Source organism: Orycteropus afer, unplaced genomic scaffold (assembly GCF_000298275.1).
Source record: "Orycteropus afer afer isolate SDZICR_OR568_19922 unplaced genomic scaffold, OryAfe1.0 scaffold00009, whole genome shotgun sequence".
NCBI lineage: Eukaryota > Metazoa > Chordata > Mammalia > Tubulidentata > Orycteropodidae > Orycteropus > Orycteropus afer.
The window spans coordinates 7447006-7463133 of NW_006921596.1; the positions used below are offsets into that span (position 1 = coordinate 7447006).

The window sequence follows — 16128 nt, forward strand, 5'->3', positions numbered from 1 at the left end:
AGTATTATAACGATGTCAGTTATAAATTTAGTGCAATTAAAATTAAATGCTAAATTTTATTAAAATTCTAAGAACCTCTTTTATGAAGTTAGACAAGTAGATTCTAAACTTCATTTGGAAAAACAAACGTGTAAGAATAACCAGAAAAGCCTAAGAAAAGGACTTTCCTCAACAGACATTAAAGCTTACTATAAAGGAGCATGGATGGGAAGGCTGGTGCAGGCCTGGGCGGTGTTTCAACCCACCAGCTGCTCCGCAGGAGAAAGATAAGGCAGCATGCTTCTGTAAAGGTTTACAGCCTTGGAAACCCTATGGGCTACTCTACTCTGTCCTAAAGAATCGCTATGAGTCAGAATCAGCTGAATGGTGGGACAAAGGTTTGATAATTCAAACAGTGTGGTGCTGGTGCATGAATAGACAAGAAGACAGGTGGAACAGATAAGCTTAGAAATAGGCCTATGAGTGTATGGAAATTTAGTATATGATAAAAGTTGCATCCCAAGTGACTGAGTAAAGAAGGCACTTTTAAAATAAACAGTGCTGGGACAACTGGGTGGCCATTTGAAAAAATAATAAACTCATCCATACACAAGAATAAATTCCAACTAGATTAGGGATCTAAATGTAAAAAAGAAGCCAAACAAATCTTAAAAAAAAAAAAAGAATAAAATCCTTTTTAACTCTGGTGTGAAGAAAGGCTTTTCAACTCAAAATCCAGAGCCAATAAAAGAAAAAATAAGATGATATAAAACTTGAATTTTTTTAAAAAATTCCGTGGAAAAAAATATATAAACAACATTAAAGACAACTTATAATAGAGATAAAACACATGCCATAGATAGAGGTCTAATACCCAATAATTCTTAAAATTTAAGGGATGTTATTTGTTGTTATGTGCCATTGAGTCGGACCCAACTCATAGCAACCCCTCCTTGGGTTTCCAAGGCAGTATCACTACAGATAGTAGATTGTCCATCTTTCTTCCATGGACTGGCTGGTGGGTTTGAACTGCCAACCTTCTGGTTAGCAGTCAGTTGCCTTAGGCACTAAGCTACAGGAGCTCCCAATTTAAGAGATAAAGAACCAAAACCTAAGAGAATAATGGGGGAAGGTCATGACTAGTCAATTCATTTAAAAGATACAAACAGTTTTAGACAATTAAAAAGCTGTTCAGCCTTACTCATAATTAGAGAAATGTAAATTAAAAAAAAAAAAAAAAACTTATCAGATACCGTTTCTCACATATCAAAGGGCAAAAGTTAAAAAGTATGACAAACACTAGGTGAGGCTGTGAAGAAGTAACAACACAACAATGCAACACACTGCCATTGAGTTGGAGCCGACTCATAGCCACCCCTCCTTGGGTTTCCAAGGTAGTATCACTATGGAAGTAGATTGCTCAACCTTCCTTCTGAGGAGTGACTGATGGGGTTGAACTGCCAGCCTTCTGGTTAGCAGTCAAGTGCCTTAGGCACTATGCTACCAGAGCTCCTGTGGGGAAGTAGGCACTCTTATATATAAACTGATGGGTACAACTGTTCTGGAGAGGAGTTTGACACATCTGAAAAAATCTACATATGTACTTACTTTTTGACACAGCAGTCCTACTTTAAAGAACTTACCCTGAAGATATACTTCCAACTGTATGTATGTGTGTGTGTGTGTGTGTGTGTATGTATATATGGAGCACTAGCATAGTAGCTAAAGCACTTGACTGCTAACCAGAAGGTTGGCGGTTCAAACCCACCAGCCACTCCTCAGAAGGAAGGTTGGGCAATCCTACTTCCGTAGTGATACTACCTCGGAAACCCAAGGAGGGGTCGCTATGAGTCGGGGCCGACTCGACGGCACATAACAACAACAACAAGTTGGCATAGTACCTAAGGCATTTAACTGCTAACCTAAAGGTTGGCAGTTCAAACCCACCAGCCACTCCATGGAAGAAAGATGGAGCAATCTACTTCTGTAAAGATTTATTGCTTTGGAAACTCAAAGGGGGTTGCTATGAGTCAAAATCGACTCAGTGGCAGTGAGTTTGCTTTTTCAGTTTTATGTATACACACACACACACATACATATGTGTATATATGTATATGTGTGTATATGTATATATGTATGTATATAAGTATGTATATATGTGTGTATATGTGTTTGTATGTGTGTGTGTATGTATGTATATGTATGTGTTTATATACACACACAGACATATCACCTGGTCTGTCACTTTGTTGTATTGTGGTGGCTTTCCTGTTGCTGTGTGCTGTAAGGTATGCCGCCAGTATTTATAATACCAGCAGGGTCATCCAGAGTGGACAGGTTGCAGCAGAGCTTCCAGAGTAAGACAAACTAGGAAGAGGGAAGAGGCACTCCACTTCTGAAAAACTTAGCTATAGAAAACCGTATGAATAGAAGTGAAGCATTGTCTCATATAGTGCCGGAAGATGACCCCCTCAGGTTGGAAGACACTCACTATATGACTGGGGAAGAGCTGCCTCCTCAAAGTAGTTGTTGTTGTTAGAGTTGTTGCCTTAGAGTAGGACCTGACTCATAGCGACCCCTCCTTGGGTTCCTAAGGCAGTATCACTACGGAAGTAGATTGCCCCATCTTCCTTCTGAGGAGTGGCTGGTGGGTTTGAACCACCAGTCTTCTGGTTAGCAGTCAAGTGCCTTAGGCACTATGCTACCAGAGCTCCCCCTCAAAGTAGAGGCAACCTTAATGACATGAACGGAGTAAAACTTTCATGACCTTCATTTGTTGACTCAAAATGAGAAGAAGCAGCTACAGGCATCCATTGATAATCAGAAAGTGGAATGTACAAAGTACGAATCTGGGAAAATTAGAAGTTGTCAATGAAATGGAACACATAAAGATAAATATTCTAGGCATTAATCACTGCTGTTGAGTCAGATCTGACTTGTAGCAACCCCTCCTTGGGTTTCTGAGGTGGTATCACTACAGAAGTAGATTGCCCAACCTTCCTTCCAAGGAGTGGCTGGTGGGTTGGAACCGCCAACCTTCTGATTAGCAGTCAAATGACTTAGGCACTAGAGCACTAGAGCTCCCATTCTAGGCATTAGTGAGCTCAAATGGACTGGTATTGACCAGTTTGAATTGCACAATAATATAGTCCACCATGCCGGGAATGACAAATTGAAGAAGAATGGTGACCCATTCATCATCAAGAAGAACATTTCAAGGTCTATCCTGAAATACAATGCTGTCAGTGATAGGATAATATCCATATACCTACAGGAAGACCAGTTAATACTACTGTTATTTAAATTTGTGCACCAACTGCTAAAGCCAAAGATGAAGAAACTGGAGATTTTTACCAACTTCTGCAGTCTGAAATTGACCAAACATGCAATCAAGATGTACTGATAATTACTAGTGATTGGAATGAGAAAGTTGGAAACAAAGAAGCATCAGTAGTTGGAAAATACTGCCTTAGTGATAGAAATGATACCAGAGATCCCATAATGGATATTTTTCAGTGACTTCATTGTGAATACGTTTTATCAACAACATAAACAGCAGCTATACACATGGACCTCCCCAGATGGAATACACAGGAATCAAGTCAACTACATCTGTGGTAAGAGGCAGTGGAGAAGCTTAATATCATCAGTCAGAACAAGGCCAGGAGCTAACTGTGGAACAGACCATCAATTACTTACATGCAAGTTGAAGCTAAAGAAAATTAAAACAAGTCCACAAGAGCCAAAATATGATCTAAATTATATCCCACTCAGATTTAGAGATGATCTGAAGAACAGATTTGACACATTGAATACTAGTGATCAAAGACCACATAAGTTGTGGGATGACATCAAGAACATCATACATGAAGAAAGCAAGTGTCATTAAACAGACAACAAAGGAAAAGGACCAAAATGAATGTCAGAAGAGACTCTGAAACTTGCCATTGATCAGAGAGTAGCTAAAGTGAATGGAAGAATGGTGAAGTAAAAGATCTGAACAGAAGATTTCTGTTCTTCTGACAGATCCAGAGGACAAAGTAAAGGACTATAATGAAATGTGCAAAGAGCTGGAGTTAGAAAATCAAAAGGGAAGAACATGCTCAGCATTTCTCCAGCTGAAAGAACTGAAGAAAAACTTAAAGCATTGAGTTGCAGTATTAAAGGATTCTATGGAAGAAATATTGAACGATGTAGGAAGCACCAAATGAAGGTGAAGGACTACATAAAGTACCAAAAAGAATTGATCAATATTTAACCATTTCAGGAGAGAGCTTATGATCAAGAGCCAATGGTATTGAAGAAAGAAGTTCAAGCTGCACTCAAGGAATTGGTAAACACGGTTCCAGGAATTAACAGAATACCCACTAAGATATTTCAACAAACAGATGCAACCCTGGAAGCGCTCACTCATTCACTGCAAGAAATTTGGAAGACAGCTACCTGACCAACTGACTGGAAAAGATCCATATTTGTGCTCATTACAAAGAAAGGTGATCCAACATGGAGTATGGAAATTATCATACAATATCATTAATAGCACATGCCAGTAAAATTTTGCTGAAAATAATTTTAAAATAACTGTAGCAGTACATTGACAAGGAACTGCTAGAAATTCAAGCCAGATTCAGAAAAGGACGTGGAACAAGGGATATTATTGCTCATGTCAGATGAATCTTGGCTGAAAGCAAAGAATTCCAGAAAGATATTTATTGTATTTTATTGACTATGCAAAGGCATTTGATTATGTGAGTCATAACAAATTATGTATAACATTGTAAAAAATAGGAATTCAAGAATGCTTACTTGTGCTCATAGGAATCTGTACATAGGCCAAGAGGCAGTCATTCAAACAGAACAGCGGGATACTGCCTGGTTTAAAATCAGGAAGGATGTAAATCAGGGCTGTATTCTTTCAGCATGCTTATTCAATTTGTATGGTCAGCAAATAATCTAAGAAGCTGGACCCTAAGAAGAAGAAAGCAGCATCAGGATTGGAGGAAGACTTATTAACACCTGTGATATGCACATGACACAACCTTGCTTGCTGAAGAAGACTTGAAGCACTTAGTGATGAAGTTCAAAGACAACAGTCTTCAGTATGGATTACACTTCAACATAGAGAAATAAAAAATCCTCACAACTGGACTAATAAGCAACATCATGATAAATGGAGATAACATTGAAGTTGTCAAGCATTTCATTTTCCTTGGATTCATAGTCAGTGCCTATGGAAGCAACTGTCAAGAAATCAAACAACGTATTATTGCACTGGGCAAATCTGCTGCAAAAGACCTCTTTAAAGTGTTAAAGAGTGAAGGTACACCTGACCCAAGCCATGGAATTTTCAGTCACTTCATATGCATATGAGAGCTGGACAATGAATAAGGAAGACCACAGAAGAATTGATGCATTTGAATTGTGGTGTTGGCCAAGAATATTGAATATATATGGACTGCCAGAAGAATGATCAGATATGTCTTGGAAGAAGTACAGACAAAATACTCCTTAGAAGTGAGAATGGCCAAACTTCTTCTCTTGTACTTTGATCATGTTATCAGAAGGGATCAATCCCTGGAGAAAGATATCATGGTAAAGTAGAAGGTCAGTGAAAGAAGAGAAGATCCTCAACAAGATGGGTTAGCACAGTGGCTCCAGCAAGGGGCCCAAGCATGGCAAGAACTGTGAGCATGGCACATGACTGGCAGCATTTCATTCTGTTGTAAATAGTGTTGCTATGAGTTGAAACCAACTTGAAGGCATCTAAACGCAACAACAAATACATGCATATATCCATATGTGTGTGTGTGTGTGTGTGTGTGTAGTGTTATTGTTGTTATGTGCCATCGAGTCAGACCCAACTCATAGCAGTCCCTCCTTGGGTTTCCAAGGCGGTATCTCTATGGAAGTAGACTACTCAACCTTTGTTCCCAGGAGTGGCTGGTGGGTTTGAACTGCCAACCTTCTGGTTAGCAGTCAGGTGCCTTAGGCACTACACTACCAGAGCTTTTATACACACACACACACACACACATAGATATATCACAAAAGCATATATATGCATATATCACAAATATGAAAATCACCATATATATATATATATATATATATATATATATATATATGTAAAGCAAAACCAAACTCACTGCCATTGAGCCAGTTACACCTCATAGCAATCCCTTTTGGGCTTCCGAGGCCCTAAATGTTTACAGAAGTAGATCGCCCAGTCTTCTTTCCACAGAGTGGCTGGTGGGTTTAAACCACCAAACTTCTGGTTAGCAGTCAAATCCCTTAGGAACTACACCACCAGAGCGCCTTATAATATATATAATACAAGGTTATTTATTGCATCATTGTTTATATTTGCAAAATATTAGAACCAATCTAAATGTACCTAGGAGAGTGTTTGAATAAATTGAGGCATATATATGCAGCTGTAAAAAAGAAGGAGTGTGGTCTCTAGGAATTGCTATGAAATAATGTCTAGGATGTATTGTCAAATGAAAGCAGCACTGTGCAGAGATATAAGAAAACATATGTATATCTGCTTGTTTTTGCAGAAGAAATAGCAGAAGATTAAATCATAAACTAATGAGACTGGTTACCTTCAGGGAATGTAGGAACGGGGTGGAAAAAATGGGAGAAATGAGTACAAGGTAATAGAGTTGAGGGGGACAGCAGTACTTCCCAAAGTATACTTTTTGGTATAATCTCTGACTCTCACCAAGTGAAACCAAACCCACTGCCATTGAGTCATTCTGATTCATAGCAACTCCACAGACAAGGTAGAACTGCCCCATAGGGTCTCCAAGACCATAATTCTTTCTAAGCCAACTGCTACATCTTTCTCCCACAGAGCAGCCGGAGAGTTCAAACTGCTGACCTTTCTGTTAGCAGCTAGGCATTTACCCGCTGCTGCACCACCAGGGCTCCTCCTCTGTGTCTTAAACCATGGTAATTATTTTCATATACCCAGAACATAATTATTAATTAAAATTAATCCAAATGTAGTCAGAACCCAAGCAGAATATAAATAGTAATAAATGAACCTAACTGTATTACAAGTAAATAATATAATCATCGTGGAGGGGGCAAGGAAGGAAAGGATGAACAGAAGTACTTTTGGAAAACATTTCTTTGACTGGCTAAAGAAAAAAAGAACCAAACACAAATATTACAGTCTAGTTAATATTACTGTTTTATCATAGAGCTATGGACTAGCAATTCTGAAATAGACACACACACACACTAGGATTGAATAAATAAGTACATAGATTGTGGATAATGAGAGCCAGAATTCTCTTACTTTTGAAGAAGGTAGTTACAATAAGGAAAGAGGAAAGGCTAGAATGTACCCTATGGTATTGGATGGAAGTTGGAGGCATTGGTATAAATTAATGGTTTTATACAGATGGGTAGATACAGAAATAAATGTGCATGTGTATATATATATATATATATATGAATAGACATATTTAAAATGTCCAACTCTGTCCGCTGAGAGGTTCTGGAAGCAGTGAAACCCGAGGAGCAGTGAGCAAACCTAGCTCTTAGATACTGATTTCTGTTCTAATGAAAGGAACCCCAGTACTCTTTGGATAAATGGTTGCTTTTAGGAAAGGAAAAATACAAGATGAATCTAAAAGATCTTATGTAAGAAAGTACTCACAATGTGATCGGGTGTGTCAAAGGGGCACTGGAGACAACTTGAAGGAACTACAAATGGCCAAAGTTGGCATACTATGAGCAACAAAATTACTAATGATATTATTGGGTTGTAATCCATAGAATAAATAAACATCCATGAGTATATGCTGGTATAAATAAATAATAGGATAAATAAATGAGAAGAGACTCTTTCCTACAGTAGAATTCCAATTTATAAATGTAGATGGGATGATAGAAAAAGAATCAGCATTAGATAAATCCCAAAAAACAAGGAATTGTTGCAGGTAAGAACTGCCGATTGATGCTAAAACTAGTAGGTGAAAGTATGATGAGAAATAGAAAATTTATGTAATTTCAAAGAACTCTGCTCAAGGTATATTTTGATTGCAAAGGGAAAAAGAGTAACTTTATAATGGATGGAGAAACCTATCAGACTTGCACATAACCAAGTGATCAAGGTTAACATCGCAAGGATTATCACATATCAACAGCATGTACCCCCTGATATTGACATTTTAAAAGTGTCCAACTCAGAGAATAGAAAGACTGTGTAGGCACAGGGAGACAGCTCATGGGGCAGGAGTGCATGGGAGGGAAGGACACAGGGAAGAGGTAACTATGGGGAGTAAGTGGGAGGGGAGCTGTCACAGTGTTGGAAATTACAGTTAATGTCATGAGACGAAGTGTATGTGAACTGCTGTGTAGAAAATGAATTTGCTCTGTAAACTTTTACCCAAATCACAATAAAAATTTTAAAAAAATAAGTAAATAAAAATGTCCAACTCAGGAAAGAAAAAGGAAGACTGAGGAGGAACTGTCACAGATCAGAGGAGCCTCAGGAGTCATGAACAGCAAATGCAATGTTAGATCCTGGGTTTGATCCCAGACTAAAACACAGGATGTTAATAGTGAAACTAGCAAAATTTATAAGGTTCACAGATTAATGAATAGTATTGTATCACTGTTAATTTGGGGCTTCAATAATTGTGCTATGTTATGTAAAATGGCAAGAGCACAGGAAGCTAAAGTGAAGAATATACAGGAACTTGCACAATTATTTTTGTGACATTTTTGTAAATCTAAAAAATTACAAGATAAAAAGCCAAACAATAAAATAGAGATTTCCAAAATAATTTGCCACCTCGGGATGAGTATTCACACATTTCAACTTTTAATGTTCTTCTAAACAAACATCAAACCAAACCAAACTCAGTGCCATCGAGTCAATTCTGACTCATCGCGACCCTCTTTGGGTTTCTGAGGTGGTAAATCTTTATGGAAGTAGATTGCCCAGTCTTCCTTCTGCAGGGTGGCTGATGGGTTGGAACACCAGCCTTCTGGTTAGTAGTCAAATGCCTTAGGGACTGCACCACCAGAGCTCCTTAACAAACTTCAAGGAGCCCTGGTTAAGTGCAGTGGTTAAGCTAACCAAAAGGTCATTGGTTAGCACTCACCAGGCACTCTGTGGGGAAAGATGTGGCATTCTGCTTCTATAAAGATTTATAGCCTTTAAAACCCTATGGAGCAGTTCTGCTCTGTCCCGTAAGATCAGTAAGTTGGAATTCACTAGACAGCACACAACAACAACAAACACACATCTCCCATTAACTATGACTTCACAGAACTCTGAAAACATCCTTTTATGTTACTAAATAAAAGAGATAATAAAAGAAATCAAATGCAGGATGTGAGGTATGAGTTTACATACACCTATTATCCAAAGTAAAACATTCACCAAGGATTCCCTGGACTTTTGGGCTTCTCTTTAGCCCAATACTGAACCTAACAAAGCAAGTCTAGGTCTATTAGAAGAGACTGTACATCTGAACAACATGCCTCTCTCTCTTCTATAAAGATAAAACGTCATTGGTTCTCTTTCACCAGCATACAAATGTCGTTTTCTGGTTACTGTGCCCTGCACAGCTATTTAAATGCCCAGAAATATTGTGGGTCATGACCTCTCCCTTGTGGATGATGACACATTTCACTCTGCTTCCCTTTTTAATATCAAGTATGAAAAATGTATATTTGCTCCTGTCTTCAGCTTTTTTAAGACTATAGCCCTACAGGGAAGAGGTAACTATGGGGAGGAAGTGGGAGGGGAGCTGTTGCATTGTGGTAAACTGTGGTCAATGTCATGAGACAAAGTATATGTGAACTGCTGTATGGAAAGTGAATTTGCTCTGTAAATCTTCATCCAAATCACAATAATAATAATAATAAAGACTATAGCCCTATGCCATTTGTTTTGTTCTTTTCAAATTATGCAAATTCTGAATCTTTAGTCGTTTGTAAATTATGCAAGTATTATATTTCAGATTAATCCTTAATCCATTAAAATAAGAATTTTTGCTACATTATGATTGTTAGGACATGTGGGATTTTATAGCTGCTTTTCTGCACTGAGACTGAAGTCATATTTACACAGCAAACTTAAGTGTTAAAGGCAATTTCATTATATAGAAATATGCTTTATTTGGGCATTCATTTATTCACTCATTCATTCACATAAAGCTTTCTAGGAGGGCTGTATAAAAGTGACCAAGGTATAGGGTTTCTAGGCCATATGGAGTTTATATTGTATATACGTAAGAACCACATGAACTTATTTTAAAATTTGCTGCTTCTATATTTTTTAATGGAGCTGCTTTGCTTATTAGAAAATCATTTGATCATGTACTGAAAATTCTCATAACTTACTAGAGGATAACATTTTGCTTGTTAAATTTTTTAAAATCTTGGGGAATTTCTCCTCTCCTGCAAGCTCTGCTTTTACTATGAAATATTTACTAACCTCTGTAACACATGCTAGATATGCATCATTGATGGATTTGGCTTTTATTGCTAACCCGACTGGAACAATTAATCCATACTGAAAACAATGCTTTCTACTGGAACAAGCTTGTTTTTCAACTCTGAGGCATTTCCTTTGGTCTGCAGATGTTGGCTGAACAGGCGTCAGATCGATGGGTCTTTGAACAGAACTCCCACTGGGTTCTATGACCGTGTGTGGCAGATCCTGGAGCGCACACCCAATGGAATCGTTGTGGCTGGGAAGCATCTGCCACAGGTAAAGCCCCGTCGTGTTAGTGCCAGTGAAACAGTTCTAAAGAAACCTCCAGGAGCAGAGAATTCTTCCCCCTCTCCACTGAAAATCACCTCTCTGCTTACTCAGTTTCCTCAGAATTTTCATTAAAAGAAGGGAGGAAGTACTAGAAAATAAAAGTCCAACTAACTGGATTGAAATGTTTTCCCCAACCTGTTACTTTTATTTTCAATTTTAGTGACCCTTTGTATTAAAGAACTTGCTTTACCAAGTGGATATATTGTTGAAAAGCTAAATTTAGTCAAATTTGTTTGTATTGTCATATTCCTGATATTTCAAGGAAGCTCTCTGCTTAAAGGAACCACCTGACCAAGACTTTTGTCAAGCAAGCTGGCCTTCTTTGTTGACTCATTAGTGACTTTAGAGTTTCTTGTATTGGCTTTACTTTAAGTGAGGATATCCCTTCTCAAACGCAGTGGGCCACTACTGGGTGACCTGACAAACAATGAAACACATATTCAAAAGATAGACCCAGATCAGGTCTAAGAAGCAGGGTGGCCTAGTGATACTGTGGATGAGGAAATTACTCCTCAGGAAGAGCATGCAAAGGCAAGAAATGCAGTAACTCTGTAGGTCATTAGACAACCCAGTAATCACTTATTTTACAAGGTGTAACTTACCTGTGTGCTCCAAATGAATTAGTGCTCCTCTCTCAGATGGCTTCTTAAATTATATAAACTGGCCTGCTCTGTGATTTCATTATTTACTCCAAATCACTCTCCTTTTACACAAAAGTGCATAATTAGCCCTTTGGAAGTAAAGTACTATATCTGTTTCTAGTGTTGAAACTTCAAACCAAATTAATTTTGATGAAGCTCTTTATACAAATAAAGTATTCTTAAGTACACTAATCCACACTCATTTTGCTTATAATACATAAAGTATCTCTGGGAGGACCCCCGAAAAGTTGGCAGCATTCCTTTGGGAAGAGGAACTGTGTGGCTGAGGGGGCAGGGTAGGCTTTTCGCTGAAACCTTTTTTACCTTTCAAATTTTGAACTAAGTGACTTATTATCTGTTAAAACAATAAATGAAAACTTTTCAGAAGTATTCTTTATACTATTCACGGAGTTTGAGTGGGTTTACATGATTGCAAGTAAAGGCTCTCTGGGAGCTCTGGTAGCATAATGCCTAAGGCACCTGACTGCTAACCAGAAGGCTGGCGGTTCAAACCCATCAACCACTCCTCGGAAGGAAGGTTGGGCAATCTACTTCCGTAGTGATACTGCCTCGGAAACCCAAGGAGGCGTCGCTATGAGTCGGGCCGACCCTATGGCACATAACAACAACAGAGGCGCTCCAGCCCTTTCCTAAAAGCTCTGTAATTGCTGACCAGAGCAGCACTGTCCCCTGTGAACAGAAAGAAGGCCTTCATTATTACCATCCTGCTGCTTCTCCTAGGCCTTGTTTCTGCATAGCTGGGCGGTGGACTGTGGCAGCCTTTTGTTAACTTCTATCGCAGCCCCCACTATCACTTACCAGAGTTTCACTTAATTGTCTGATTTCCAGGGCGAGTTACATTAGCGCTCTCTTTGCTAACAGTAACTTTTGTTGTCAGCTGCTGGAGAGTCAGCCCCTGACTCATGGTGACCCCATGTACAATGAAGCAAAATGCTACTCAGTCGTGCACCATCCCCATGATTGGACAGCAGCGATCCATAGGTTCATCAGACTGATTTTCAGAAGTAGCTCGCCAGGCCTTTCCTCCTAGTCCGTCTCTGTCTGGAGCCTGTTCAGCACCATAGCAACAATGCAGGCGTCTGCTGACAGGCGAGTGATAGCTGCTCAGGAGACGCCCTGGCCTGGAATCAAACCCAGGTCTCCCACATGGAAGGCAAGAATTCTACCGTGGAGACACCAATGTTTCATGCAACAGCAATAAACAGGCATTAAGTGTTTTGTATGGGCCAGGTACTTGCTAAGTACTCATTTAATCCTCACAGCACTCCTGTGAATTTAGTACTCTATTATTCCTGTTTGACAGATGAGGAAACTGAAGCATGGTAAGTGATTTTCCCAGGCTCACACATCTAGTAAGTAGCAGACTTAATGGGTATTGCCTCTGGCAATTTGTCTTCTGAATATTTTCTCTAACTTTTCTGCTATACTCAAACCAAAAACCAAACTCACTGCCATCAAGTCATTTCCAACTCATAACAACCCCCGTTGGGTTTCCGAGGCTATAAATCTTTACGGAAGTAGATCAGCCCCTCTTCCTTCCACAGAGCAGCTGGTGGGTTTGAACCGCTGCCCTTCCAGGTAGCAGTCAAGTGCCTTATTCACTACGCCACCAGTCTTTCCAAGAATAGGAATAGGAATATTCTTATTCTTTCCACGAATTAATTAATTAATTCTTTCCAAGAATAAGAATAGGAAATAAGGCAAAAAAAAAAAAAGTTTTTTTTTAATCTCTTCTCTAGATTTAATTATCACAGCCACATAGTAGATAGGTTGATTTTTCCAGTGAGATAGATGAAAGGAAATGAATGTGAAACAATGAAAGCCTCCTTCCTCCTTTCCTGCTGTAACCTGTTAATCCCACTGCCAGGCATTCAATTAGTTATAATGTGTTTGGCGACTGGGATTTCTTCTCTCCATATTGGGGACCACCTCTAAGCATGAACAATGGATGGACTGTATTGAATATACAGCAGGTTAAACAACTCTGCTGTCAGACATCACATGCACTCCCATTGGGTCCCATTTTGAGTCGTTATTCTGAAGCTGTCATTAAATTCACTCTCAAAGCATCAAGGTAAAAGCAACCAAGTATTCATTGTCATCTCTGGTAATAATTCTGGTCGCCCCACTTGCTTCCTACCATACAAGCCTAATATGTAGGACCCCCCTTCCATCTTTTGAGAGTTATCCAACATGCCCGAGTTTGGATTTGGATTTGAGTTTATTTTCTGTTTTCATTTGGTTTGTGAAAAATGAATGGAATATTGTATAATACTCTTATAAATGAAAGATAAGGGGTAGAGTTGTGAAAATTTTTGTAGTTTTTCATATTTCTGTGTTTGCTTGCCATTTCTGCATATGTATTCTATTTGCTTGTTTGTATGCATTTTTATGTGACCAGCCCAGAAATGATGTAAATTCAATAGCAAAAGACTTACATGCTGAAGGCTGACAGCAAGCATAACTTCCTGTGTTAATACTGAGAAAAATATGTACTCTGTTTGTTGTCTCAATTCTTAGCTAATCCTTTTATGTATTGAAGTACCTTTCTACTGTAGTCCCTTTCCCCTGAAAACAATGTAGTAAAGATAACTACTAAAAACAGGAGGTTTAAATTATCATAATAGTCAGCTGATTGCCTTCGATAGTTTGACGTATATAAAATCTAATGTAGCTAAAAATGCTCTCTAAGATTTTATAGAAACTGAACAAGATTATTGATTAGAAAATGAAATTCCTCTATTAAATGAGAACCAGCATTCAACAGTACAACAGCATGTTAATGTTGAGTGTTTTTTTCAGCAACCAACCCTGTCAGATATGACCATGTATGAGATGAATTTCTCTCTTCTTGTTGAAGACATACTGGGAAATATTGACCAGCCAAAGTACAGACAAATCATTGTGGAGGTTTGTATTTGGAACTGTAAATTCTTGAGGTGTTTTATACATGCTCCTGAAGTATCAGGAAACTGTCTAGAGACTGAGAATTCCATTTCTCGCCTCCCCCGATGTCCAATTGGGTCCTTGGAGAAGATGGCCATCCTTGTCAAAGCACACAAACAGTTCAAACATCTTAAACTTTTCAAGATGAAAGCACTACCCACCCAGTTTTTTCAGCTACGTACTCACCCAGCAATTACAAGAGCATCAGCAACACTGAAAATACAGAGGAAGTGACCTTTAAGTGACCTTTAATTTTTATATTTTGTTTTCAGGGTTTTTTTTTTTTTTTACCGAAATAATGTACCACTAGTGTAGTAAGTTTTAACAGTTCATAAAATTATAGAAGAAAGCATAAATTTCCCCACACCCACTAGCAAGGGATCATCATTGATATTTTGAAGAACATCTTTCCAAATACCTCTCTGTGAAGAGAGAATACATGTAATTATGTACTGTATTATCATTGCTCTGTATAAAGTTAAATGCTAAAATTATAAATATACCCACATACGCTGTTTTCCTGTTTTAAAAACAACATCCCAAATCCATAGGAAGCAAACAAACAACGTTTGGCATTGAGTAGATTCTGACTCATAGTGAGCCTCCTGTGGGTCAGAGTAGAACGGTGCTCCATAGGGTTTTCAATGCTGGTTTTCCAAAAGTGCTCTGCTAGGCCTTCCTTTCTGTCAAGGTACCTGTGGGTGAACTCAAGCCGCCAACCTTTTGGTTAGCAGCAAGGCCCTTAACCATCTGCCACCACCCAGGGACTCTACCAAGTACATGGAGAATCTCTAAAATGGATAAATTTAATATATCTTATTCAGCATTTGACTGCTAACCAGAAGGTTAATGGTCCAAACACAACAACCAATCCATGGAAGGAAGACTGGGCAATCTACTTCAGTAAAGATTTACCACCTTGGAAACCCAGTGGGGGTCACTATGAGTCAGATTCAACTCGGTGACAGTGGGTGCTCTCACTTTGTCTTCCTTTCTGGAAACATCCCTTCAAAGTTTGTAGGGAATATGTCTTACTGGTGCCAAAGAAGCTCTCAGTGAGCACTGAACTGGATGTGTCATCTCCTGAAATCCAGCATTTCTGGAGCTGCAGCCAGAATTGAGTGAGATTCAGCCTTATTGCTAATGTCCCAGAATTTAAAAACTGTATCAGCCAATCACTGTCATACCATGAGGGAGTGAGGTGGAGATTAGGGTCAAGAAAGATGGGCTATTTAAAAACTGAATGCCTTATTTGTGCTGTTACCTTAACCTTTCCTGTTCTAGTGCATCTAGGACACACAGTGGACATAGAGGTCCTTCTTGTGGACCAACGTGAGATCATTCCTTCTTCAAAAAAAAAATACTTCCTTTAGAACTAGAGCAAAACTTAGTATTCTCTTAGCTAAAACCCTGCTCCAAGGTCTCCCACGTTGTGACGTCTGGAGTCTGCTGATTGTGATTCCTTTGGTTCTTTCAGGTTATATTTTTGAAGTGTTCCTAGAAATTACAGATAGTGAAGTTCCTCAATTGGGGATTTTGGAGGTTTTTTTCCTATTCCATGTACAAAGTAGGAGTCATAAACATCAGAAAGCTTCTTACTAAGCATTGTATAGAGTTTGTCATCTAAAATGAACATTAGAACTTAGAATAAAGTTATAGGATGGCCAAACAATAGGATGATAGTTTATACAGACCAAACTAGTATTCTTCTTATAAAGAGATCAGAGGTAAATGTATTAAAAAAAAAAA

At 38.7% G+C, this 16128-nt stretch overlaps 1 protein-coding gene across 1 annotated transcript in view; it reads left to right on the forward strand.

Moving 5' to 3' along the window:
• The window catches only part of PHKB (phosphorylase kinase regulatory subunit beta), a 286088-nt gene that overhangs the window by 266786 nt on the left and 3174 nt on the right, over positions 1-16128 (forward strand). The window contains exons 28-29 of the mRNA XM_007947818.1: positions 10588-10717; positions 14236-14343. Coding sequence (XP_007946009.1) covers positions 10588-10717; positions 14236-14343 — 238 coding nt within the window. The remainder of the gene's footprint in view (positions 1-10587; positions 10718-14235; positions 14344-16128) is intronic.